The 26,753-nt window shown below is 43.5% G+C and overlaps 1 protein-coding gene across 2 annotated transcripts in view; it reads left to right on the forward strand.

Annotated features, from left to right (window-relative positions):
- The window catches only part of asrgl1 (asparaginase and isoaspartyl peptidase 1), a 64,117-nt gene that overhangs the window by 33,837 nt on the left and 3,527 nt on the right, over window positions 1-26,753 (forward strand). For both annotated transcript variants that reach the window (XR_010962880.1, XM_067984185.1), the window contains exon 6: window positions 12,692-12,802. Coding sequence is in view for 1 of the 2 variants with exons in the window: in XM_067984185.1 (XP_067840286.1) it covers window positions 12,692-12,802 (111 nt within the window). In the remaining variant the exon portion in view is untranslated. The remainder of the gene's footprint in view (window positions 1-12,691; window positions 12,803-26,753) is intronic.

The following is a 26,753-nucleotide window of genomic DNA, read 5'->3' on the forward strand; positions in this document are numbered from 1 at the left end:
GAGAGAGCCAACATGGATTTGTAAAGAGTAGGTCATGTCTAATGAACCTAATTGAATTTTTTGAGGAACTAAAGCAGTAGACAGGGGAATGTCTTAGGATGTAGTTTATATGGACTTCCAAAAGGCATTCGATAAGGTTCACATAAGAGACGGTTAGCTAAAATTAAAGCTCATGAAATTGAAGGAAAATTATTGAGCTGGTTAGGAGATTGGATAGGTGGTAGAAGGCAGAGAGTAGGGATAATGGGTATGTACTCGAATTGGAAGGAAGTGACTAGTGGTGTCCTACAAGTATCTGTGCTGGGGCCTCAACTATTCTGTATTTATTAACGACTTAGATAACACTATAGAGAGCCATACATCCAAGTTTGCAGATGACACAAAGGTTGGTGGCATAGTAAGTAGTGGGCAAAACTGTGGCAGATTGATTTCATAAGAACATAAGAACATAAGAAATTGGAGCAGGAGTAGGCCAATCGGCCCCTCGAGCCTGCTCCGCCATTGAATAAGATCATGGCTGATCTGATCCCAACCACAAATCTAAAGAACACAAGAAGTCGGAGCAGGACCCGGCCACATAGCCCCTGGGCCCTCTCCGCCACCCACAGGGCATTGACCGATCCGAACTCAGCTTCATGTCCAATTTCCTGCCCGCTCCCCATAACCCCTAATTCCCTTTACTTCTAGGAAACTGTCTATTTCTGTTTTAAATTTATCTAATGATGTAGCTTCCACAGCTTCCTGGGGCAGCAAATTCCACAGACCTACCACCCTCTGAGTGAAGAAGTTTCTCCTCATCTCAGTTTTGAAAGAGCAGCCCCTTATTCTAAGATTATGCCCCCTAGTTCTAGTTTCACCCATCTTTGGGAACATCCTTACTGCATCCACCCGATCAAGACCCTTCACAATCTTATATGTTTCAATAAGATCGCCTCTCATTCTTCTGAACTCCAATGAGTAGAGTCCCAATCTACTCAACCTCTCCTCATATGTCCGCCCCCTCATCCCCGGGATTAACCGAGTGAACCTTCTTTGTACTGCCTCGAGAGCAAGTATGTCTTTTCTTAAGTATGGAGACCAAAACTGTATGCAGTATTCCAGGTGCGGTCTCACCAATACCTTATATAACTGCAGCAATACCTCCTTGTTTTTATATTCTATCCCCCTAGCAATAAAAGCCAACATTCCGTTGGCTTTCTTGATCACCTGCTGCACCTGCATACCAACTTTTTGATTTTCTTGCACTAGGACCCCCAGATCCCTTTGTACTGCAGTACTTTCCAGTCTCTCACCATTAAGAAAATAACTTGCTCTCTGATTTTTCCTGCCAAAGTGCATAACCTCACATTTTCCAATATATTGCATCTGCCAAATCTCCGCCCACTCACCCAGCCTGTCTATATCCCCTTGCAGGTTTTTTATGTCCTCCTCACTCTCTACTTTCCCTCCCATCTTTGTATCATCTGCAAATTTTGATATGTTGCACTCGGTCCCCTCCTCCAAATCGTTAATATAGATTGTAAAGAGTTGGGGACCCAGCACCGACCCCTGTGGAACACCACTGGTTACTGGTTGCCAGTCCGAAAATGAACCATTTATCCCAACTCTCTGCTTCCTGTTCGATAACCAATCCTCCACCCATGCCAGAATATTACCCCCAATCCCGTGATTTTTCAACGCAGTTAAGTGTGAGGTCATCCATTTTGGACCAAAAAAGGACAGATCCGAGTATTTTTTAAATGGCGAAAAGCTAGGAAGAGTGGAGGTCCAAAGGGATTTAGGGATCTAGATCACTAAAATGTAGTGGTCAGGTACAAAACATAATCAAAAAGGCTAATGGAATGTTAGCCTTTATATCTAGAGGGCTTGACTATAAAGGGGAGGAAGTTTTGCTACAGCTATACAAAGCCCTGGTTAGAACACATCTGGAGGACTGCACAGTTCTGGGCACTGCACCTTAGAGAGGATATATTGGCCTTGGAAGGAGTGCATCACCACTTCATGAGAATGTTACTAGGGCTCCAAGAGTTAAATTATGAGGAGAGCTTACATAAACCAGGCTTGTATTCCCTTGAATATAGAAGGTTAAGGGGTGATTTGATTGAGGTTTTTGGATTTTGAAAGGAATTGATCGGGTTGATAGAGAAACTTTTTCCGCTGGTGGGGAAGTCTAGGACCAGGGGACATAAGGCACCTGTTGTTTCGGCGTTACACGGCCTCTCCGGCATCCAAGATGGCATCTTGGATGCACACGCACATTTCCTGCGTGAAGTGCGCCAGACGCCATCTTGGTATAGGAGTTTGCGCAGGTGCAGATAACAAATGCTGGAATCATGTAAAGTAGGGAGAAAATGGCTTCAATCAGTGTGCAACGCTGATTTAAAGTGATTGACACCATTTTGGGACCTAACTCTCAACTCAAGCTAACTCAAACAGGATGGGGCTAAGATGGGTATATGGGGTTAGGTCACAGGTCCACCATGATCTCATTGAATGGTGGAACAGGCTCGAGAGGCTAAATGCCACTGCCACTTGCTGCCTCTTAATATGCGCCACCTTCTCCTGCAAGAAAGCGGGACATGTGTCTGGGTGATGTGCCTGTCATAGTTGAATAGCTGCCAGTGTGTGTGGCCTGTGAATTGTGGGTGGGCGGCTTGAAACAGTGGTAATGTGTAAGGATGAGAGGAAGCATCTGATTGGAAGAGTTGAGTACTGATGGAAAGAGTTTATTGGTATGTGGGGGATGGGGGGTGTAGTGTGTGGAGCGGTTGATAGGAGACGCCACTTGACAGTTGACCTCACTCACCTTGACCACTCATGTCAAAGCATTGAACTTCTTCCTGCACTGCATCCATGTTCATGATGCTGTGCGCCTGGCATTGACTTCATCCCCCGCTGCCTCCCACTGCCTCTCGAGTGTATGGCTGGAGGGCCTCTTGCACCCCCCCCCCCCCCCACCCCACCCTGCGGATATAGGATGTCCCTCCTTCTGTCCACCTCTTGCACCCAAGATTTCTAGTGCATCAGTAGAGAACCTTGGTGCACGCTCTCTCGCAGGCCTGGTACTAACTCAGATCGGCAGATTGGAGGATGTGGGATTTAGTGGTGCGCAACCTTTATTCAATGTTTTAATGTAACTTATCAGTGTGTAATCATAGGGACGGGACCTGCATCTGTGTTTTACGTGTGCGACGTCTGATCTCTGTTCAGACTCCATGCAGACAATAGACTGTTATTTTCAGCAAATAACAGGTACCAGCTACCTTTAAGAGATTTCGAAGAAGCATCTTCCCCTTAAGAAATTGAGCTCCTTCTGGTGATGGAATGTGCGAATTGCAATGATTCCACGTATATACTAATATAAAAGGGAATCCAAAAGTCTTCTATGGGCATACAAATAGTAAACGGGTAGTAAGAGGAGTGGTGGGGCCGATTTGGGACCAAAAAGGAGACCCACGTATGGAGGCAGAGGGAATGGCTGAGGTACTAAATGAGTACTTTGCATCTGTCTTTACCAAGGAAGAAGATGCTGCCAAGTCACAGTAAAAGAGGAGGTAGTTGAGATACTGGGTGGGCTAAAAATTGATAGAGAGGAGGTACTAGAAAGGCTGGCTGTACTTAAAGTAGATAAGTCACCAGGTCCGGATGGGATGCATCCTCGGTTACTGAGGGAAGTAAGGGTGGAAATTGCGGAGGTGCTGGCCATAATCTTCCAATCATCCTTAGATACGGGGGTGGTGCCAGAGGAGTGGAGAATTGCAACTGTTGCACCCTTGTTCAAAAAAGGGTGTAAGGATAAACCCAGCAACTACAGGCTGGTCAGTTTAACCTTGGTGGTGGGGAAACTTCTGGAAACGATAATCCGGGACACAGTCACTTGGACAAGTGTGGATTAATTAAGGAAAGCCAGCGCGGATTTGTTAAAGGCAAATCATGCTTAACTAACTTGATTAAGTTTTTGATGAGGTAACAAAGAGGGTCGATGAGGGCAATGCAGTGTATGGACTTCCAAAAGGTGTTTGATAAAGTGCCACATAATAGGCTTGTCAGCAAAGTTAAAACCCATGGAATAAAAGGTGCAGTAGCAGCATGGATATGAAATTGGCTAAGTGACAGGAAACAGAGTAGTGGTGAACAGTTGTTTTTCGGACTGGAGGAAGGTATACAGTGGTGTTCCCCAGGGGTCGGTACTAGGACCATTACTTTTCCTGATATAAATTCATGACTTGGACTTGGGTGTACGGGGCACAATTTCAAAATTTGCAGATGACACAAAACTTGGAAGTGAGGTGAACAGTGAGGAGGATAGTGATGGACTTCTAGAGAACACAGACAGGCTGGTGGAATGGGCAGAGAAGTGCAAAGTGATATACTTTAGGAAGAATGAGGAGAGGCAATATAAACTAAAGGGTACAATTCTAAAGGGGGTGCAGGAACAGAGAGACCTGGGGGTATATGTGCACAAATTGTTGAAGGTGGCAGGGCGGGTTGAAAAAGCAATTTTAAAAAAGCATACAGGATCCTGGGCTTTATCAATAGAGGCAGAAGGTACAAAAGCAAGAAAGTTATGATGAACGTTTTATAAAACACTGTTTTGGCCACAACTGGAGTATTGTGTCCAATTCTGGGCACCACACTTTATGAAGGATGTGAAGGCCTTAGAGAGGGTGCAGAAAAGATTTACTAGAATGGTTCCAGGGATGAGGGACTTCAATTAAATGGATAGACTGGAGAAGCTGGGGTTGTTCTCCTTGGAGCAGAGAAGGTTGAGAGGAGATTTGATAGAGCTGTTTAAAATCACAAGGGGTCCAGACAGAGTAGATAGAGAGAAACTGTTCCCATTGGCAGAACTGTCAAGAACCAGAGGACACAGATTTAAGGTGATTGGCAAAAGAACCATAGGTGACATGAGGGAAAAACTTTTTAACACAGCGAGTGGTTAGGATCTGGAATGCACTGCCTGAGGGGGTGGTGGAGGCAGATTCAATCATGGCTTTCAAAAGCAAATTGGGTAAGTACTTGAAGGGGAAAATATGTGCAGGGCTATGGGGAGTGGGACTAACTGGATTGCTCTTGCAGAGAGCTGGCACGGGCTCGATGGACCGAATGGCCACCTTCTGTCCTATGATTCTATCTAAATGAATCTTGAATAGCTCCAATGTTTTTGCCTCTGTTGCCTTGCTTTGTAGATCATTCCAAACCTTTATTAAGCCTTGCTTACAGATTTTTTTTTTCTCCTGATCATAGAATCATAACACAGAAAGAGGCCATTCGGTCCATCGTGCCTGTGCAGGCTCTTTGAAAGAGCTAACCAATTAGTCCCACTCCCCTGCCTTTTCCCCAATTCCCTTTTGAAAGTTATTATTGAAACTGCTTCCACCACCCTTTTATGTAGTGTATTCCAGATCGTAACAACTTCCTGTATTAAAAAAATTTCTCCTTATCTCGCCTCTGGTTCTTTTGCCAGTTAACCGAAATTTGTGTCCTCTGGTTACCGAACCTTGTGTCACTAGAAAACTTCTCCTTATTTACTTTATCAACACTGTTCATGATTTTGAGCACTTCTATTAAATCTCCCCTTAACCCTTCTCTGCTCTAAGGAGAACAACCCCAGCTTCTCTTGTCTCTCCACGTAACTGAAGTCTTTCATCCCTGGTATCATTCTAGTAAATCTCCTCCTCACCCTCTCTAAGGCCTTGACATCCTTCCTAAGGTGTGGTACCCAGAATTGAACACAATACTCCAGCTGGGGCCTAACTAGTGATTTATAAAGGTTTAGCATAGCGTCCTTGCTTTTGTACTTTATGGTTCTGTTTATAAAGCAAAGGATGCATTTTTAAAAGTGTTATCAACTTGTGCTTCGTCCTTCAACAATTTGTGTACGTAAACCCCCAGGACACTGCTCCTGCACCCCCTTTAAAATTGTACCATTTAGTTTATGTTGCCTCTCATGCTTCCTACCAAAATGCATCACTTCACACTTCTCTGTTAAATTTCATCTGCCATGTGTCTGCCCATTTCACCAGTCTGTCTATGGTCATGTGTCTGCCCATTTCACCAGTCTGTCTATGGTCATGTGTCTGCCCATTTCACCAGTCTGTCTATGGTCATGTGTCTGCCCATTTCACCAGTCTGTCAATGGTCATGTGTCTGCCCATTTTACCAGTCTGTCTGTGGTCATGTGTCTGCCCATTTCACCAGTCTGTCAGTGGTCATGTGTCTGCCCATTTCACCAGTCTGTCTATGGTCATGTGTCTGCCCATTTCACCAGTCTGTCTGTGGTCATGTGTCTGCCCATTTCACCAGTCTGTCAGTGGTCATGTGTCTGCCCATTTCACCAGTCTGTCTATGGTCATGTGTCTGCCCATTTCACCAGTCTGTCTATGGTCATGTGTCTGCCCATTTCACCAGTCTGTCTATGGTCATGTGTCTGCCCATTTCACCAGTCTGTCTATGGTCATGTGTCTGCCCATTTCACCAGTCTGTCTATGGTCATGTGTCTGCCCATTTCACCAGTCTGTCTATGGTCATGTGTCTGCCCATTTCACCAGTCTGTCTATGGTCATGTGTCTGCCCATTTCACCAGTCTGTCTGTGGTGTTTGTTCTATATTTTTTGTTTACTGATTTCTATTTTTGTGTTGCTTTCTTGGCTGAATTGAAGTAATAATCTGGATTTACCTTATCTGCACCATCTAATATTTTATATACTTTTAGGAGATTTCCTCCTTCCCATCTGTCGCTTTTTCAGACTATGCACATAGGGCTGAAGAGATTGGTGTCCAAATTTGCAGACAATACTAAAATAGGAGGCGAGGTAAATAATTCTGAGCACCAAAGGAAACTGCGAGGGGATGTTGATAAGATAGTGGAATGGGCAAAATAGTGGCAGTTGCAATTCATTGTCAGTAAATGTGAGGTGGTACATTTTGGTTAAAAGTAAATAATAATTAAATTTTGAATGGGGAAACATAGGAATTGCTGGACAAAAAAAGGTCAAGGTCCACCTAGTTTGCCTTCTACTATCCCGGTAGTCGCATGATACAATGATAATGGAGTTGTTGACTAATCGGAGCAATTAATCTCTATCTATTAGTCTACGACAGACACAAATGATGTGAGGAAAACCCCGGTGGTGGAGAGCTTTGGGAACCATGGCCCAAAGTCACCTGCTCCTCCCATAAGTGTTGAATTACTTATATACTGTATCTTAAAATGTTATTTTCTGACAGAAATCTGTCTAATTTGCATTTGAATGAATCAGTCCTAATGGTTTTCATCGTCTCCCTGGGAAGCCTGCTCCATGGATTGACCACTCACTCACTGAAATATTGTTTCTGCCGAATAGTTTTGAATTTACCCCTCTTCAAGCGCAGGCCGTGTCCTCTGGTTCCACTGATAGGGGGTGCAGGAACAGAGAGACCTGGGGGTATATGTGCACAAATCTTTGAAGGTGGCAGAACAGGTTGAGAAAGTGGTTAAAAAAGCATACGGGATTTTAGGCTTTATAAATAGAGGGAGAGAACAAAAGCAAGGAAGTTATGTTGAACCTTTATAAAACACTGGTTTGGCCACAACTGGAGTATCGTGTCCAATTCTGGGCACCACACTTTAGGAAGGATGTGAAGGCCTTAGAGAGGGTGCAGAAAAGATTTACTAGAATGGTTCCAGGGATGAGGGACTTCAGTTAGGTGGATAAACTGGAGAAGCTGGGTTTGCTCTCCTTAGAGCAGAGAAGGTTGAGAGGAGATTTGATATTAGTATTCAAAATCATGAAGGGTTTAGATAAAGTAAATGAAGAGAAACTGTTCCCATTGGCAGAAGGGTCGAGAACCAGAGGACACAGAATTAAGGTGATTGACAAAAGCATCAAAAGTGACATGAGGAAAAACTTTTTTACGCGGCGAGTAGTTATGATCTGGAATGCGCTGCCTGAAAGGGTGGTGGAAGCAGATTCAATCGTGGCTTTCAAAAAGGAATTGGCTAAGTACTTGAAGGGAAAAAATTTGCAGGGCTACGGGGAAAAAGCGGAGGAATGCAACTAACTGAATTGCTCTTACAAAGAGCCGGTATGGGCTCTATGGGCTGAATGGCCTCCTTCTGTCCTGTAACCACCTTCTGTGCCATAACCATTCTATGATCTGGACAAGGTGAAACAACTTGTTATGGTCTACATTGTCTTGTCTCTTTAGAATCCTAAAAACAGCCTTCATATCACCTCTCAACCTCTTTTCCAGTGAGAACCCGCTATTTTACGTAATCGCTGCTCATAATCCAATCCCTCCATCCCCTTAATCATGCTGGTCATTCTCTTCTGTATCCTTTCAATAATTGTAATATCCTTTTTGTACTGTAGCAATCAGCACTGTACACAGTATTCTAAGTGTGGTCGCATCAGTGATTTATAAAGTGTCAGGATTACCTCACTATTTCGGCTCAATATTGTTCTTTCAAAACATCCCATCATCTGATTTGCTTTACTCACTGCCACCAGATCTCTTTCCATGCAAATTATTTTCTTTCCATTTAAGTAATAGTCCCTTCCTAGACTTTTTGTCAAGGGAAGCCTGGGTAGATGTGGATTTGAGGGCTAAGGCTCACAAGACATTAAAATTTGTACCTCAAGTGGTTAAACCATGATGAAAGCTAATGGAATACTGGGTTCGATGGTGAGAGATTTCGGTGTCTAATGTGACTTTTGGGCGGCCGGCCAGCTGGTCAGACGCCCATTCCAGCGGCGAAGAGACCTTGGTTATTTTGAGGCCCCGGCCTCGTTTAAATCTGGCAGGTGAACTGTGAGTCGTCAAACAGGTGCCTTGGTGCAGCTCGCTGGATTGATGCCTCAAGATCGGGCTAAGGCAGCTGCCAACAAAATAAGTTGTGAGGTGGGGGGCTCATGATCGCGGAGGATTAACGGGTCGGGGGAGCTTGCAATCGCGAAGGACGAAGGGGTCTTGGGGTCGCAGCGGCCCAGATTATTTTTGTGGGCACTGGAGTCACACTCCTCTTCTTCCGTAGCCCACAAAAATAATTCACGCTTACCTTTTAGCTCTTCAGTTCAATAGCCCGTGGAACTGGTCGGAGTGTGCACGGCACAGGCTCCGACCAGGTCTGAACTAATATAACAATCGGGGTCCCCGATTTCCATATTAAAAGGGGCCAATCGCCTGAAGCAGCCCCCAGCGGGAGCCCCCTTTCAGAATGGAGCCGGCTACATCAGTGGTGTTAACGAGGCAGTAAGGCTAGCAACCCCATTTTGAGGCCGTTACCCGTTAATGCCAGGCGAAGGCAGTCAAAATTGTTCCCATAGAATATAAAAGTCAAGATCTAATGGTGAATGTACAAAAAATCTTAGTAAGACCACTATCTGCAGTTTTGGGCTCCACTGTAGGAAGAATATTGAGGCTTTAGAGAGGGTACAACACAGATTCACTAGGATGCTGCCTCATATGAGGAATTAGAAATATGAAGAAAGACTTGAGAAATTACAAGCGATTACAGTGCATTTTGATAGAGGTGTTTAAAATGATGAGACAGTGTAGATAGAAACATACTGTTTCCAGTGGTTGAGGGGCCTAGAATAAGGGAGCATAGATACAAGAGATTTAGGACAGAGAGCAGGAGAAACATTTTTATACAGAGGGTTGTGAGGTTCTGGAATGCACTACCAGAGTTAGTATTTGAAGCAGAGAGCATGTTAACATTTAAGAACAGGTTAGATAGGTGGTTGAAGGAAAGGAGCATACATGGATATGAAATCAGGATGGGCACATGGGATTAGGACTACTGCTTATATGGGGGATAAACACCAACATGGACTGGTTGGGCTGAACAGCCAGTTTGTGTTGTAATTTCTCTATAATTCTATGTAAAGATCAATCCTCATTAAACCTGCTTTGGATCAGTCTTGCTGCTCTTCTCAGCATGCGCTCTAACATAAGTACATCCTTTTGTGGCACGTTGACTAAAATTGGGCACGGTGAGAATGACCAGTGCCTTGTAGACCTTACTATCACCTCTGACACTGAACTTTGGGACTTTCCACTTCCAGTGGGAAGTGACTAATTGAGTTTTGACCTGATTTATACGGGTGGGTTAATGTTTCACAGCTGGCAATCAATTTTGGTGGTGAAAACCGATTGTCGAGGCACTTTATCAGCATTCATTGAATTGGATCTGTGGGGTACGGTCGTGTAGCGGTTATAGTAGAGGACTCGTGACCCAGACGTTGTAAGTTCAAATCCCACCATGACAAGTTGTAAAATTGAATTCAAAGATCAGCAATAAAAATAGAAGCTGTTGGATTGTTGTTTAAAATCTCAACTGGTTCACTTGTGCCCTTTAGGGAAGGGAACTTCCCATCCCTGCTTGGCCTACATGTGACTCCAGTTCTAGTCAGGATGCTGCCTTGCCAGTGTCGTCCACATCCTAAGAACAAATATAAGAAAAAAATTTCCTAACCACAGCAGTGTTGATGCTGTGCTGTGATTAGTACCCTGTCGGCAGCTTTACTTTCTGCCACTGCTACGGCCAGTGCTGCTGCCCCGAGAGGCTCCAAGAGCCATCTCAAGATGTGGGTGTCACTGGCACATCAAGAGGCTATCTCTGTTCAGCTGAATTGTCTATGAATCCTAGAAAGAAGCCATTCCCCACACTCTCTTCTCTGGTGCCTGTACCTCCAGTACATGAGCATCTGCAAAGAGGATTTTGTGAATGAGAACTTCTAAGTATCTTAATAGGTGCACATGACCTGTTCAGAGCTGGGTGTGTGGAAGCAAATGCTGGAAAACCTCCCCTGGTATCATTGAACGTGGCAGCAGATAAACAGACTAAATGCGCCCACAGCCCTGCTTCACACTCTTTGAAATCCCAAAAGAGTCTGACAGAATTGTATCTGTACCCACCCTGCCCAGTATGGTGTCCAAACTTAGCTTAAAAACAGAATATATCACATAGAAACATCAAAGTACACTAAAGGACTGTACTTAAGAGTCTGGTGATCACAATGTGCTTCTCTGTCACCCCGCACTGTTTACAACTTCAGCTTCAGTTACAGCACTGTAACACTCACGAATAGTTATTTGATGTGAACACTGAAAGTGTTTCACCAGGAGGAGGAGTGCTGTCACCTATGTGTATAAAAATTGCAGTGTTATAACTTGGATTTCTTTACGCTCATGATTGGGTTTGTGAAAAAAAGCTGACACTTCCTGGCAGCTGCCTTCCTATGTGAAATGGCGGCTTTGTCAAGCTAAATATGATGGCCAATATTAACTCTTTGAGGACTGCTCTTAAATTTGTCAACTTAAAAAAAATGACAAATTTTATGTATTGTTTTCTAATTCTGTTTTATGATCATGTTTTTAAAATCCACCTCAATTATTCTGTTAATTAGCTGCAACAGTTTGCATATGACAGGATTCTCCCATAAGGTTACTACTCCTGACCTGTTTATATAATGCCCTGCCTAGTCAAGAGCCATTCTCTAACCAGGGCTATGGGAAGGCAGCCTGCTCTTTGCTGATTTAGGGCAATGGTTCTCATATTACATTCCAGTGGCCCCTTATGGGTCACCCGTTCCTTCAGCTTTGGCCCTTGATATGCTGTGTCATGCACCTCTCCAGTCACAATCTATGTATAATGGAAAGATTCAACAGGAAGATTTTTAATAAATTGATATATAAAAATAAGGACAGAATATCTGACTGAAATGGGGACTGAATGATGTTAGCACACTCTGGTCCTATTATCCCCACCCCGAACCCCATTTCACTGAAGATTATACTTGATCTAGGCTATTTTTTAAATATATAATATACACACACAATTACATATATCATATGTGTATGTATATATAGAGCTTGGGATTTGGCCCTCAACAAAAATAAAGTCAGCCAGTAACCTTCACCTAGGAGGTGCATGCACTCAGTGTGAACTAATTCAGGTTATCTTCCTGGCAGCTTGAGTTGAGGTGAGGAATTCCGGGGGCAGATTTGTATCCCACTGCTTTGTAATACAGTGCACTGGTACTTTGTACACCTTGCTGAACTATCAGCTCTTGATGTGGAGATGCCGGTGATGGACTGGGGTTGACAATTGTAAACAATTTTACAACACCAAGTTATAGTCCAGCAATTTTATTTTAAATTCACAAGCTTTCGGAGATTTCCTCCTTCCTCAGGCAAATGTTTCAAGAGCTCCTTGAAGCCTACGCATTTATACATATAGAACAATACATGGTGTTTACAGACTGCCCCTGCAACTGCCCGTTGCCAAGGCAATCACCGTGTTCAGACAGAGAGGTGTCACCTCTCTGTCTGAACACGGTGATTGCCTTGGCAACGGGCAGTTGCAGGGGCAGTCTGTAAACACCATGTATTGTTCTATATGTATAAATGCGTAGGCTTCAAGGAGCTCTTGAAACATTTGCCTGAGGAAGGAGGAAATCTCCGAAAGCTTGTGAATTTAAAATAAAATTGCTGGACTATAACTTGGTGTTGTAAAATTGTTTACAATTATCAGCTCTTGAGAACTGGATGAGTTGCAGAACTTGTTGGTGTGTGTGTTATGTATGTCATGCACAGCAGTCAGATAACATACACCCAGCTCTCTGTATGGTGATTAATCCTTTTTAATGCAGTATTTCATACCATGTACAGCAAGGTTTACATTTGCATATGTTTCTTTGGGCAGGAGGTGGAGGCTATGCTGATAACCAGAGTGGTGCAGTCTCTACAACGGGAAACGGGGAGGCAATCATGAAGGTGACACTGGCCAGATTGATCGTGTTTCACATGGAACAAGGTAGTCCAGTTTTTAACTACAGATCGATTGAATGTTATGTGGTGAGTAAGTGAGTCAGGATGATGTGCAAACTCTTGCTTTAGTTGCCCTAGCTTTCTCCCTCGTTGGAATGTACCTTGTCTGTACCCGAATCATCTCCTCTTTAAAGGCTGCCCACTGTTCAATTATAGTTTTGCCTGCCAATCTTTGATTCCAATTTACCCAGGCCAGATCTGTTCTTATCCCACTGAAATTGGCCCTCCTCCAATTAAGTATTTTTACTTTAGAGTGGTCAGAGTCCTTCTCCGTAGCTATTTTAAACCTTATGATACTATGATCATTTTGGGAGGTAGCAGAAAGGCATAATTGAAAAGACTTTGACGGGGCTTTTAAAAGTGGGGCAAGAAGCAGCAAGGTGGAGAAATTAGGGAGAGAGTTCCAGAGAGCAGGGCCAATATGACTGAAGATGCTGCCACCTGATTTTTAACTCAGTGCATTGGGGGATAGGGAGCCAGTGGATATCAGCAAGGAAAGGGGTGATGGATGAGTGGGACTTACTGTAGGGCAGAATTTGGACGAGTTATGATTAGTTCATAGTGGAGCTCAGGAGGCAGATGATGAGGGCATTGGAGAAACTGAGTCTGGAGGTAACAAAAGTGTGGATAAGCAATGGTGGGGGTGAGGTAGGGTGATGGCAGAGATTGATAAGTTATGGGATTTGAATTCAGCTTGGTTAAATGCAACACTTGGTTCAGCCTGAGTAAGCAGAAGACAAAAGTGGGGAAAGGGGAGTGGAAGTGTAGATGGTGGAGATGGAAGGTGAAGGGCAGCTGAGTGAGCCTGTGGACAGCTGGCAGAGGCGTAGAGGACCGTGGGTCTGCAGCAGGGGCCAGTGCGTGCATGCAAGTGGAAATGACGACAATAGCTTTAGATTATAAGGTTAAATTTTGCAAGATGAGGCTCCCAGCACTGGTTAAGTTTGATGACCGGAAAATAGGGAGCAGCACAAATCAGGCGTAATGACCTGTGCCTGATTCTCCAATACGCGCTTGCATTGAAAGAATCTCCGCACTGTGAGTAGGACCTTTCAAAATTTACCCTTACAAATGCTCAACTTGCCCACATTGATGTAGCTTTATTTACAGGAACCTATATAGTCTGTTCATGGTGAATCAGACTTCAATAATCATCTCCAGAAATCTGTGAGATTTGCAAACAATCATTGCAGCCTGTAATAGTTGAGAAATATGTTATGTTATCTACCTAGGATGAGAAAGGGCCACACTCACCCCATTTTTTGTTGCATTTCACCCACCTACCCTACCACCTGGGAGAGAAAAAAAAGTCAGTTTGGGCATCCTATTTCATAAATTCTTCCCTGATTCTTCAGAGGCAAGCCCCAGGAGCCCCCAAGGCTGTTAATTGTTTTTTGGAATAATTAGCCTTACCTTCCATGTGCCGTGGTCACGTTTTTCGAACGTGCCTCTGACATCTCGTGTAGGACTGCAAAGCATCAGTCCTCACTGCCACCTCCAGAATCCTGTTCCACAGGTCAATCACCCTCTGAGAAAAGTATAACTTCTGGCCATCCAACCTCATTCCCTGGTTCCTCAGTTGATATGGGTGGCCCCCATTCTACCCGACCCCATCACCTTAAACATATTATCTACTTACATGTTGATGTCTTTGTTAATATTAGATACCTGCAGCACATCCCCTCTAAGTCTACGCCTCTCCAGTGGATCCAAACCCAAGGACATGTAGCCTAGTTTCACAGCTCAATGCACTCAGCCAGGGGATCATCCTCGTTGCTCTTCTCTGCGTGTTCTCCAGAGCCGCAATGTCATTCTTGAGGTTGGGTCACCAAAATTGTACACAACACCCCAAATTAGGCCTTATATAATCCTATTACCATGGCTCTAGTTTTGTGCTGAATACTACAGATAGTGCAACCCGGACCCTGTTAACTTTAGCTGCAGCCTCCTGACAGTATGCTTGGATTTTTAGACAAGGATTGCTCCCAAGTTTTCCTCCCTGCTACCTTTAACCCTCATCCATCTATTCTTTGCACCTATGTGCATAACTGCATACATATATATATTTCCAGGGCCTACTTCCTGAATCTCTATAGATCCAGTTGCAATCTACTTCTCTCTAAGGTCCTGTGTTTACCACACAATTTGGTATCATTCACAAATTTAATTACTGTACTATCTATGTCCGCCTCCATATTGATGATGAATGTAAACAAACAGGAGGGGTTTCTGAACATTGGGAGCACTCCACTCATGACCAGACCCACTGCAAAGCTTTTGCATTTAAAATCAGCCTTTGGTTATGGTCCCTTATCCAATTTGAGATCCATCTTGCCATCTCACCCTTCACACCATGGGACGTAATTTTCGTACACAGCCCCTCATGAGGCACTTTATAATAAGCTTTTTGGAAATCCAAGTAGATGTTGCCTGCTGGATCTCCTTGATCCACCATTCAAGTAACTTCTTCATAAACCTGTATTAGTTTTGTCAAACATGATCTCTGTTTTCTGGAGTTGTGTTGAGTAACCGCTATCAGCCCCGAGCATTCTAGATCATTTATTGCATCTTTAATTGTGTTTTATTAATTTCCCCACCGTATTGTTTCCATATTTAATTGTTTCACTGGATGTGCCTTTCTCCAATTATCTGGCACTACCCCGGTGAGCCAGTGAAAATGTTCACTGGGCTATTGAATATAGTTTGGATTACTGGAAAAAGATTAAATGGTAAAATAAACAGTTTAATTAGGTTCTTTCTTCTTCTTCATTGTCTGCACATCGCTCATTTCTATTTGTACTTTGCCAAGTTTTAATAAAAACTGAAAATGCCGACAGTGCAGCCAACATCTGAAAGAGACACATTGGTTACAGGTTTTGGATGGGACTCCTCATCAGAATTATGGGATTTGATCACAGGTTATATCTCAAATATTGACCTAACTTTCTCTTTAAGACATTGATTCACCTGCTACCATTCTCTGTTTTTAAAACCAAATTTCTTTAATTTGTGCTTTTTCTAACTGTTCTTGGTCAGCAAGAGGAGTTAACTTAATCTTGAACAAATTTTTGAAGTGTGTGAATACTGCCCTCCTTTAGTACAATCTTTGAGTCATGCTCTTAATTTGATGTGAAAATAGGTTCCAGAATGCAATGCAGAATCCTTAATCAGTAGAAATGAGGGCTGATGAGGCTCTGCAAAGCCTTGCTGACGGCAGCATGGGTTGTGAAATTGGGCACACGGCTAGTCTGTCCGATTCACAACAGGTTGCATTTGCAGCAAAGAAAAATAATGGCCAATGTAAGTCTCACTAGGGTCCATGTTTTTTGTAAATTTGTGTCTTTCTCACGGCTCACCCATTTGAAATGGGCGATGTAATGTATGGATCTTTTGGTCCATAGGATTGAAAAAATGTGGTCAGAGCATCTCCTATTTCCTCTCTTGACTTCCTTCATCAGCCTATGGTGCATGCCATCAGGGCCCAGTGACTTATACACCTTAAGTTCTAATTCCTTTTCTAGTTATCTCTAACAATTGTTCCACATCCTTTTCTAGTACACCTACATTCTCACTTCCACCATTATTTGTTCAAGAATGTTCCTTATAAAACAGCTGTTGGACTTTCTCATAACCAAATTTCTTGCTGTTTTTCTTTTATTTGTTGCTTCAGAGAATTTGGGATGGGATAAGATTATTCGTATTAAAAAGTAAACAATTTATGGAGGGACTGTACCGCTGTTCAAGTTTGGGGGAATGTTCTGAATAAAAGTTGTTAATTTAAAATATTTTACTAAAAGATTCTGCTTGAATAAAGAAAGTACTGTTGCAGAGATGGTTGACAAAAAAGGAAAGATGCAAATAAGAAAAGATTGAAGTAAAGATTTATATATTTCTTTGCTTTTCTCTAAGAAGCCACATGCTAAACAGATGGACAGTAAAGAACTATTCCCCTATTTTGTACGTAGGGACTTATTCATATAACTGCAATATTCATTTATTTATCTATCTGCTGTGGCTAAGAAAGACACTAATTATTTTCCAGGAACCCATTAAAAACGCACTCTGGGGAGATCACATGAACTTCTTCCCAAATTCTTTTTCTAGAGATGTGCACTCCTCCACTTTCACACCACGGCACCTCATAACAGCATCATCTCTGATTTACAATCAGCAATGCCACAGGAAATCTGCAAGTAGTTTAGAGATATTAGGTTATTTGAATAAAATGGGAAACTACACATAGTAAAATGACGTGTCCTTGATTTTGGCCATATATCCCTCACTCCTCCATCACCATCAAGCCAGATGACCAGCCCTGGTGCAATGCGGACTGTAGAAGAGCATGACAGGAGCAGCTCCAGACGTACCTGAAAATGAGATGCCAACCTGGTGAAGCTACAATACAGGACTCCATGCATGTTAATCAGCGAAATCAGCATGCTATACACAGCTAAGAGATCCCATCACCAACAGATTAGGTCAAAGCTCTGCAGTCCTGCCACATCCAGTCATGAATGGTGGTGGACAATTAAGCAACTAATGGGAGTAAGAGGCTCCATGAACATCCCCATCTTCAATGATAGACCCCAGTATGTGAGTGCAAAAGACAAGGCTTGAAGCATTCGCAACCATCTTCAGCCAGAAGTTATCGAGTGGATGATCCTTCTAGGCCTCCTCCTGAGGTCCCCACCATCACAGATGCCAGTTTTCAGCCAACGGCTGAGTGCACTGCACACAGCAAAGGTTACGAGTCCCGACAACACCCTGGCTGTAATGCTGAAGACCTGTGCTCCAGAATTAGCCGGGCCTCAAGCCAAGCTGTTCCAGTATGGCGACAGCATCTGAAAATGTGGCAAATTGCCCAGGTATGTCCTGTCCACAAAAAGCAGGACAAATCCAACTCGGCCAATAACCGTCCTATTAGCCTACTCTCAATCGTCGGCAAAGTGATGGAAGGAGTGATGGAACAGTGCTATCAAGTGGCGTTTTCTCACCAATAACCTGCTCACCGATGTTCAGTTTGGGTTCTGCCAGGAGCATTTGGCTCCAGACCTCATTATAGCCTTGATCCAAACATGGACATGAGTTGAATTCCAGAGGTAAGGTGAGAGTGACTGCCCTTGACATCAAGGCAGCATTTGACCACGTGTGGCATCAAGGAGCCCTAGTAAAACTGAAGTCAATGGGGATCAGGGAGAAAGCTTTCCAGTGGCTGGAATCATACCTAGCACAAAAGAAGAAGGTTGTGGTTGTTGGAGGCCAATCATCTCAGCCCAGGACATCACTACAGGAGTTCCTCAGAGCAGCATCCTCGTTCCAACTATCTTCAGCTGTTTCATTAATAACCTTCCCTCCATCATAAGATCAGAAGTGGGGCTCTTCACTGGTGAGTGCACAATGTTCAGCTCCATTCGCAGTTCCTCAGATAACTGAGCAGTCCATGCCCACATGCAGCAAGACCTGGACAGTATCCATGTGTGGGTTGATAAGTGGCAAGTAATATTCACGCCACACTAGAGCCGGGCAATGACCATTTCTAACAAGAGAGCGTCTAACCAACTCCCCTTTATATTCAATGGCATTACTATCGCCAAATTCCCCTCCATCAACCTCGTGGGGGTTACCAGAAACTCAACTGGACTACTAGTGCAGGTCAGAGGCTGGGTATCCTGTAGCAAGTGGCTCACCACCTGACTCCCAAAGCCTCTCCACCACCTACATAGAATACTCCTCATAGAATACGCCTGGATGAATGCAGCTGCAACAACGCTCAAGAAACTCTACATCATCCAGGACAAATCAGTCCGCTTGATTGGCACCCCATCCACCACCTTAAACATCTTCTTCCTCCACCACCGGCACACTGTGGTTACAGTGTGTACTATCCACGGGATCCACTGCACCAACTCGCCAAGGCTTCTTCAGCACCTCCCAAATCCGTGATCTCTACCACCCACAAGGACAGGTGCAGCAGGCACATGGGAACAACACTACCTGCACCTTCCCCTCCAAGTCACACACCATCCTGACTTGGAAATATATCGCCGTTCCTCATCGTCGCTGGATCAAAATCCTGGAACTCCCTTCCTAAGAGCGCTGTGGGAGAACCTTCACCACATGGACTGCAGCAGTTCAAGAAGAAGGTTCATTACCACCTTCTCGAGGGTAACTAGGGATGGGTAATAAATGCTGGCCCTGCTAGCGACACCCATATCCCTAAAAATGAATTTTTAAAAAATAATTAATGGTTGGAAAATCATGTAGAGTGTGCCCACAATTTCTTGATATGGGTGAGGTTCCTTGACTGGAGCATATATTTATAAAATTTCCCCTTTAATTGATGACCTAATCTATGCTATAAAGATAGCAAGAGTTCTATAGTTACTTCATTTAATTCCTGTAGATGGCAGTAAAAGCTCTTCTGTAGTGGAAGGGAGGAATGGTCATGTGCGCTCTTTCACTAATGGAAACTTTCCTTGCTACAGAAAATCGTGGGATGCTCCTGCGATCTTCTGTGCTGCACAACGGCATTTAAAACAATCATTTAATAACTTAGTCAGGGCTGAAACCAACTACAGCAGCAATAAAAATCAAATTTAAATGAGGAATCTTTTTGCCTGCACCTCACACACTGGAACACAAGTCAAAACTTGGGTTGCTGAGAAAATATGCCCCATTCTGAGAATTTCATATTCGTTGATTAACTGTTTATAACACAATACTGTCTTTAGTTAGGAATTTTCCAAAAGATGACCTACACTACATCATTGGTAAGCGAGGTTCCCACTGTCGGCCTGACTTTGTAAAATTGGCTTGAATATCTTTGTAAAATGAATGGAGAGGCTAACAGCGCTCACCGTTACTCGTGCAAATTGGACAGTAACTTCCGGTGATCGTACATGTGCAGTTAAACGCAGAAATCCGGAAGTTGTTGGCTGAGATGCGATGCTCCTCCAAAAGATGCGTGAAAATGGCATCTCGCTGTCTGGCTCCCTGTTCAAATGAACGGTGTGAAGTTCCTGTACTTGCCTCATAAATATGGACTAATCTCTCCAAAAAAAAAGTTATTTCAAGTCTTAAGTACCCTTCTATTGGCGTGGTAAGTCTTAATTACTGCCAATCAACCTCTCTGGCACTGAAAATTAACTGTTACAAGTGTGGAGTCTCATTCGTTCAGATCTTAATTATTGTTGGACATTTAAAAAAAATTTTTTTATAACTTTTTTTCCCCAACACACTCATCTCTTAATTCAATCTTTCTTTCCCTCTTTATTTTGCTTTCTGTACCTGATTTGACATTGAATTCACTATTTGAACTTATACTTCCTGGTTCTGACTCGGCGCTGTTATTAATAATGCGTTAATCTGATTGGTTAAGTAGATACACAGCTGCTTGCCCTGTTCACACAGGTTCCAGATGCCCTGTAGAGGGCGTTGTGCTTTTTGGATCTCTAATTTCCAGGAACTTGCCGTGCAAAAGCTCATAGCAAGTGCAAGTCTAACAAACGGCTAACGCCATTCATTTGCTGCTCACAGCAAAATCCAGCTCAGTTTCTTTTTTGGGCACCCATGTAAGCACTGATCTCAAAAACTTTGTACCTTAGCTGTCTCCCCTATTTTCCTGCTGGATTCTGCTTCTTCACATTCTGCTGCTTTCCCTTCCGTTTTGGAGCCGCAAGTAACTTAATCTCTTTCTGATTGCAAGGATTTTCCAAATCCTTATCGCTTTTCAATAAACATCCCCTCCTACATTGAGCTAAGGGAGATTTAATTACAGCAAGTTAAAAATAACAATGATGTAATGTAGTTTATCTTTTGGAATATTTCCATTCCAAGCTTTTAAGAAAAAGGGCAACAAGGGATTTTCATATTTCACTAAATTCCTAACTAAAGACAGTTATTGTGGTATAACTGGTTAATCAACTAACATGAAATTCTCAGTATGGGGCATATTTTCTCAGCACCTCAACTTTGACTTGTGATCCATAAACAGAGCACAGGGGTGCAGGCAAAATGATTCCACATATAATTTGATAGTTGCTGCTGTATTTGGTTTCTGCCCGGACTAACTTTAGTAAATCGTTTTAAAAGCCTCTATTAATAAAGCCCAGGATCCCATCTGCTTTTTTAACAGCCTTCTCAACATGTCCTGCCACATTTAAAGATTTGTGTACATATACCCCCAGGTGTCTCTGTTCCTGCACTCCCTTTAAAATTCTACCATTTAGTTTATATTGCCCCTCATTCTTCCTATCAAAATGTATCACTTCACACTTCACTGTGTTAAATTTCATCTGCCATGTATCTTCTCATTTGACCAGCCTGTTTATATTCTCCTGAAGTCTGTTACTATTCTCCACATTGTTTACTACATTACCGAGTTTCGTGTCATCTGCAAACTTTGAAATTATACCCTCTATACCCAAGTCCCGGTCATTAATATATATCAAAGAGAGCAGTGGTCATAATACTGACCCCTGGGGAATACCTCTGTATATTTCCCTCCAGTCTGAAAAATAACCGTTCACCACTACTCTCTTGTTTCAATTCTTCAGAGTTTCTTAATAGCTTTCTTAAGTCTAATCAGCTTCGTATCTTTGGCTCTGCTCTTAGCAATTCTTCAGAAAGCGTATACAGTTCCTAAATAGGCCATTCCTTTAAATATTTGGCTTTGTACCTGTTGTTAGAAAGCTTGTGCTATTTCCCCAACACCTTTATTCATGTAAACGCCTGGATCATAGAATCGTTACAGCATAGAAGGAGGCCATTCGGCCCATTGAGCCTGTGCCGGCTCTTTGTGAGAGCAATCCAGTTAGTCCCATCCCCCACTCTTTCCCCGTAGCCATGCAAATATTTTCTCTTCAAATATTTGAGTATTTATTTATTTCCCTTCAAATAATAGAGGGCACAATTCTAAAAGGGATATAGGATCAGAGAGATCTGGGGGTATATGTGCACAAATCGTTGAAGGTGGCAACACTCAAGAAGCTACTCATCATCCAGGACAAAGCAGCCCACTTGATTGGCACCCCATCCACCACCCTAAACATTCACTCCCTTCGCCACCGGCGAAGGTGGTGGTGAGCCGCCTTCTTGAACCGCTGCAGTCCGTGTGGTGACGGTTCTCCCACAGTGCTGTTAGGAAGGGAGTTCCAGGATTTTGACCCAGCGACAATGAAGGAAAGGCGATATATTTCCAAGTCGGGACGGTGTGTGACTTGGAGGGGAACGTGCAGGTGGTGTTGTTCCCATGCGCCTGCTGCCCTTGTCCTTCTAGGTGGTAGAGGTCGTGGGTTTGGGAGGTGCTGTCGAAGAAGCCTTGGCGAGTTGTTGCAGTGCATCCTGTGGATGGTGCACACTGCAGCCACAGTGCGCCGGTGGTGAAGGGAGTGAATGTTTAGGGTGGTGGATGGGGTGCCAATCAAGCGGGCTGCTTTATCTTGGATGGTGTCGAGCTTCTTGAGTGTTGTTGGAGCTGCACTCATCCAGGCAAGTGGAGAGTATTCCATCACACTCCTGACTTGTGCCTTGCAGATGGTGGAAAGGCTTTGGGGAGTCAGGAGGTGAGTCACTCGCTGCAGAATACCCAGCCTCTGACCTGCTCTCGTAGCCACAGTATTTATATGGCTGGTCCAGTTAAGTTTCTGGTCAATGGTGACCCCCAGGATGTTGATGGTGGGGGATTCGGCGATGGTAATGCCGTTGAATGTCAAGGGGAGGTGGTTAGACTCTCTCTTGTTGGAGATGGTCATTGCCTGGCACTTATCTGGCGCGAATGTTACTTGCCACTTATCAGCCCAAGCCTGGATGTTGTCCAGGTCTTGCTGCATGCGGGCTCGGACTGCTTCATTATCTGAGGGGTTGCGAATGGAACTGAACACTGTGCAGTCATCAGCGAACATCCCCATTTCTGACCTTATGATGGAGGGAAGGTCATTGATGAAGCAGCTGAAGATGGTTGGGCCTAGGACACTGCCCTGAGGAACTCCTGCAGCAATGCCCTGGGGCTGAGATGCTTGGCCTCCAACAACCACTACCATCTTCCTTTGTGCGAGGTATGACTCCAGCCACTGGAGAGTTTTCCCCCTGATTCCCATTGACTTCAATTTTACTAGGGCTCCTTGTCATTTATTGCAAGGGGACTGGAATATAAAAGTAGAAATGTTTTGCTACAGTTGTACAGGGCATTGGTGAGACCACATCTGGAATACTGTGTGCAGTTTTGGTCTCCTTATTTAAGAAAGGACATAATTGCTTTGGAGGCGGTTCAGAGAAGGTTCACTCGACTGATTCCTGGGATGAGGGGGTTATCTCATGAGGAAAGGTTAGACAAGATGGGCCTGTATTCACTGGAGTTTTGAAGAATGAGAGGTGATCTTATTGAAACATATAAGATCCTGAGGGGACTAGAATGGGTAGATGCTGAGAGGATGTTTTCCCTTGTGGGAGAGACTAGAACTAGGGGCTACAGTTTAAAAATAAGGGGTCTCCGATTTAAGACGGAAATTAGGAGAATTTTTTTCTCTCGGAGGGTCGTGAGTCTGTGGAACTCCCTTCCCCAGAGAGCGGTGGAGGCAGGGTCATTGAATATTTTTAAGGCTGACTTAAATAGATTCCTGATTAACAAGGGAGTCAAAGGTTATAGTAGGTAGGTGGGAAAGTTGGGTTGAGGTCACTATCAGATCAGCCATGATCTTATCAAATGGCAGAGCGGGCTTGAGGGGCCGAATGGCCTACTACTGCTCTTAATTCGTATGTTCGTAAAACGGGACTTGTGTGCGTCACAGAGATGCACCCCATACCCCATGCTTTCAGGGACATTTACATAGCGGAGGTGGACTGGGGGCAGAAATTTTCTGCGGCAGATCTCTTTAAGGTTGCAGGCAGCCTCTGTGTTATTACGGACAGAGTGACTGAGCACTTGGACAAATATGAACTGATCAGAGAGAACCAGCATGGATTTGTAAAGAGGAAGTCATGTCTAACGAACCTAGTTGAATTTTTTGAGGTAACTAATGTGATTGTTAAGGGAGTGTCTATGGATATTATTTATATGGACTTCCAGAAGGCATTCGATAAGGTTCCATATGAGAGACTGCTTAAAAAATAGGGATAATGTGTATGTACTCAAATTGACAGGATATGACTAATGGTGTCCCCCAGGGATCTGTGCAGGGACCTCAGCTTTTCACTATATTTATAAATGACATGGATGAAGGAACAGAGAGCCGTATATCTAAATTTGCTGACAACACCGAGTTAGATGGCACAGTAAATAGTGTAGATGGGAGCAGAAAGTTGCAAAGGGACATTGATAGATTAAGTGAGTGAGCAAAACTGTGGCAGAGGGGATTGCCAATGAGGGGATATGTGAGGTCATCCACTTTGGACCTAAGAAAGGTAGATCAGAGTATTTTCTAAATTATGAGAAGCTCTGAACTGTTGAGGAGCAGAGAAATTTAGGGGTCCAAGTACAGAAATCACTAGTAGACAGGTACAAAAATAATTAAAAGCTAATGGAATGTTGGCCTTTATCTCCAGGCAGCTGAAATACAAACGGTTACATAAAGCTCTGGTTGGACCCCATTTGGAGTACTGCGTTCAGTTCTGGGCACCATGCCTCAGGAAGGATATATTGGCCTTGGGTGGGTGGGGGGGTGCCGTGCAGATTCACCAGAATGATACCGGGGCTAAAAGGGTTAAATTTTGTGTTTCCTCCTTGGCCCATGCAATCCATCGATCTGTAAGCGATCGGTCAGGCCTTGGCAGTAAACAAAAACTCTGGGCCCTTCTGCCGCCATTACAGTGCTGGATGCTGGTGGTATAAAGATTCAAATTCTTGAGATGTGCACCTGGGGCACATTTTCCTAATTTGCATCTTGTTACATTAAGCTGGTCCATGTTAGTGGCCATGTACCTGCAAGTGCCCATGTACTGGTGAGTGTCCATGTAGTAGGGCACTCAACAAGACAAGGACACAGCAGAGCATTTCCTCAAGCAATTCTGAGACCCGCTGTAAATTTGGTGGGGCAGCAGAAAATCCCAGCTGATATTTTCATTGCACTTATTATTTTCTTGCTGCTTCTGTAAAGTAATTAATGCTTCTTCACTTAACCTTTTTAGCTTACGTGCTGTGCCTAACTTTAACCTGTGTTGTACTCTTTTCTCCCTTTTCATCGTCTTGGTAGCAGCATTATTTTCTCTCCTGCTGTTCTACTGTGACTCTTTGGAATTCCTTATCCAGCATTGTTGTCTTTAGCATCTCCCTCCTTTTTCAGATGTTGACTTGAGGCTGCCCCCTGGTGCTCAGGCAGTTTATCGAGAGAGTAGCTGAACCAGCACTGGCCAGGAAGGTCCAAAGTTTGGTCCCAATCCAATGCTGAGTATGATAATCACAATTGGGGTGGCTATAAGGGCCCTACAGTTGACTTCACTCAGGAAAATTGGCCAACGTTGCCACTCCTGATCAATGTACATTGACCCCTGGTGTAAGTCCATGTTTGGATATCGGGGAGAACAAGATTAGGTTCACCTGTGATACCACCGTCAGGTTGCGACGTGCTTCAATTCAAATGAAGAACGGCCACTTGAGCGAGCTAGTGGAGGGTGATGAGGGCCCATAGAACCAGTAACCCAGGGAGGAATGACTGCCTTCAGAAGGAGAAGATAGTGAAAAAAATGTGTTTTTAAAAAAAAATTATTTGAGAAATCTGAGCTCAGTCGTCATTCATCAGTTTGCAGCTGCTTGGTGTAACTTTAAGGGTTTGTCTACAATGTAATTCCAGGACTGGTTAATTATTATATCATCTTTCACAAACACTTGTATTTATGATGAAGTCTTGCCCCACTGAGGTGAGACTGTGTTTAACAGCCTTTCTTTTATGTGCTGATTATTACTAATTAGAGGAAGGGAATGATTTTTATTATCATACCATTGAGTTAACTAACATTTCAGGGGATTGTGTTTTACATCTGAAAAAAAATGTCCACACACCAAAATAGTGAACATTTCAGTGGCAGGTTGTTGTAGGCATTGGTCAGAAATTTGACATTTGTTATTTTTTAACTTTAGACTGCCAACAGTTCAAGATAAGCTCCTGTCTCTCTGGGCTGACTGATTTTAGTCAGCTGAAAATAATATTATAGTAATAAAGCTACTTGGGCATAAAATATTACTGTGATATTAACCCTCAACTACTAAATTATTTTTATATCATTACTACGCCAGGGAACTATAGACCAGTGAGCTTAATGTTGGTGGTAGGAAATATATTAGAACCTTCACTCAAAGTTGTAATAGAAAAACATCTAGAAACAGAAAATATAATAAAGAATAGTCAGCACGGATTTCAAAAGGGAAGGTCATACTTGACCAATCTTATTGAATTCTTTGAAGAAGTAGCAGAAAGAGTAGACAAGGGTAATGTAGAGGATGTAATATACATAGACTTTCAAAAGGCCTTTGAAAGTCTATGTAGACTCATGACTACGGTCATAGCATGTGGAGTCAGGGCACAAGTAGTAGAATGGATAGCAAACTGGCTACAAAACGGAAAAGAGAGTGGGGATTAAAGGTAATTACTCAGACTGACCGAAGGTGGGAAGTGGTGTTCCGCTGGGACCACCGTTGTTTTCCCCTGAGTGAAATCAACTGTAGGGCCCTTATAGCCACCCCATTTACATAAATGATTTGGACTCTGGAATTGGAAGTGCAATATCAAAATTATCAGATGACACCAAATTAAGGGGCACGGTTAATACTGACTTAGACTGCGACAAATTACAAGAAGACCTTAACGAACCTGCAGAATGGGCGTGTAAATGGCAAATAAATTTCAGTATAGATCAGTGTGAGGTGTTGCATTTTGGTAGAAGGAATATAGAGGCCACCTGCTCCTTGGAAAATAAGTGTCTAAATGGGGTAGAGCAGCAAAGGT

The sequence above is a fragment of the Heptranchias perlo genome, chromosome 5, assembly GCF_035084215.1.
Source record: "Heptranchias perlo isolate sHepPer1 chromosome 5, sHepPer1.hap1, whole genome shotgun sequence".
Classification (NCBI taxonomy): Eukaryota; Metazoa; Chordata; class Chondrichthyes; order Hexanchiformes; family Hexanchidae; genus Heptranchias; species Heptranchias perlo.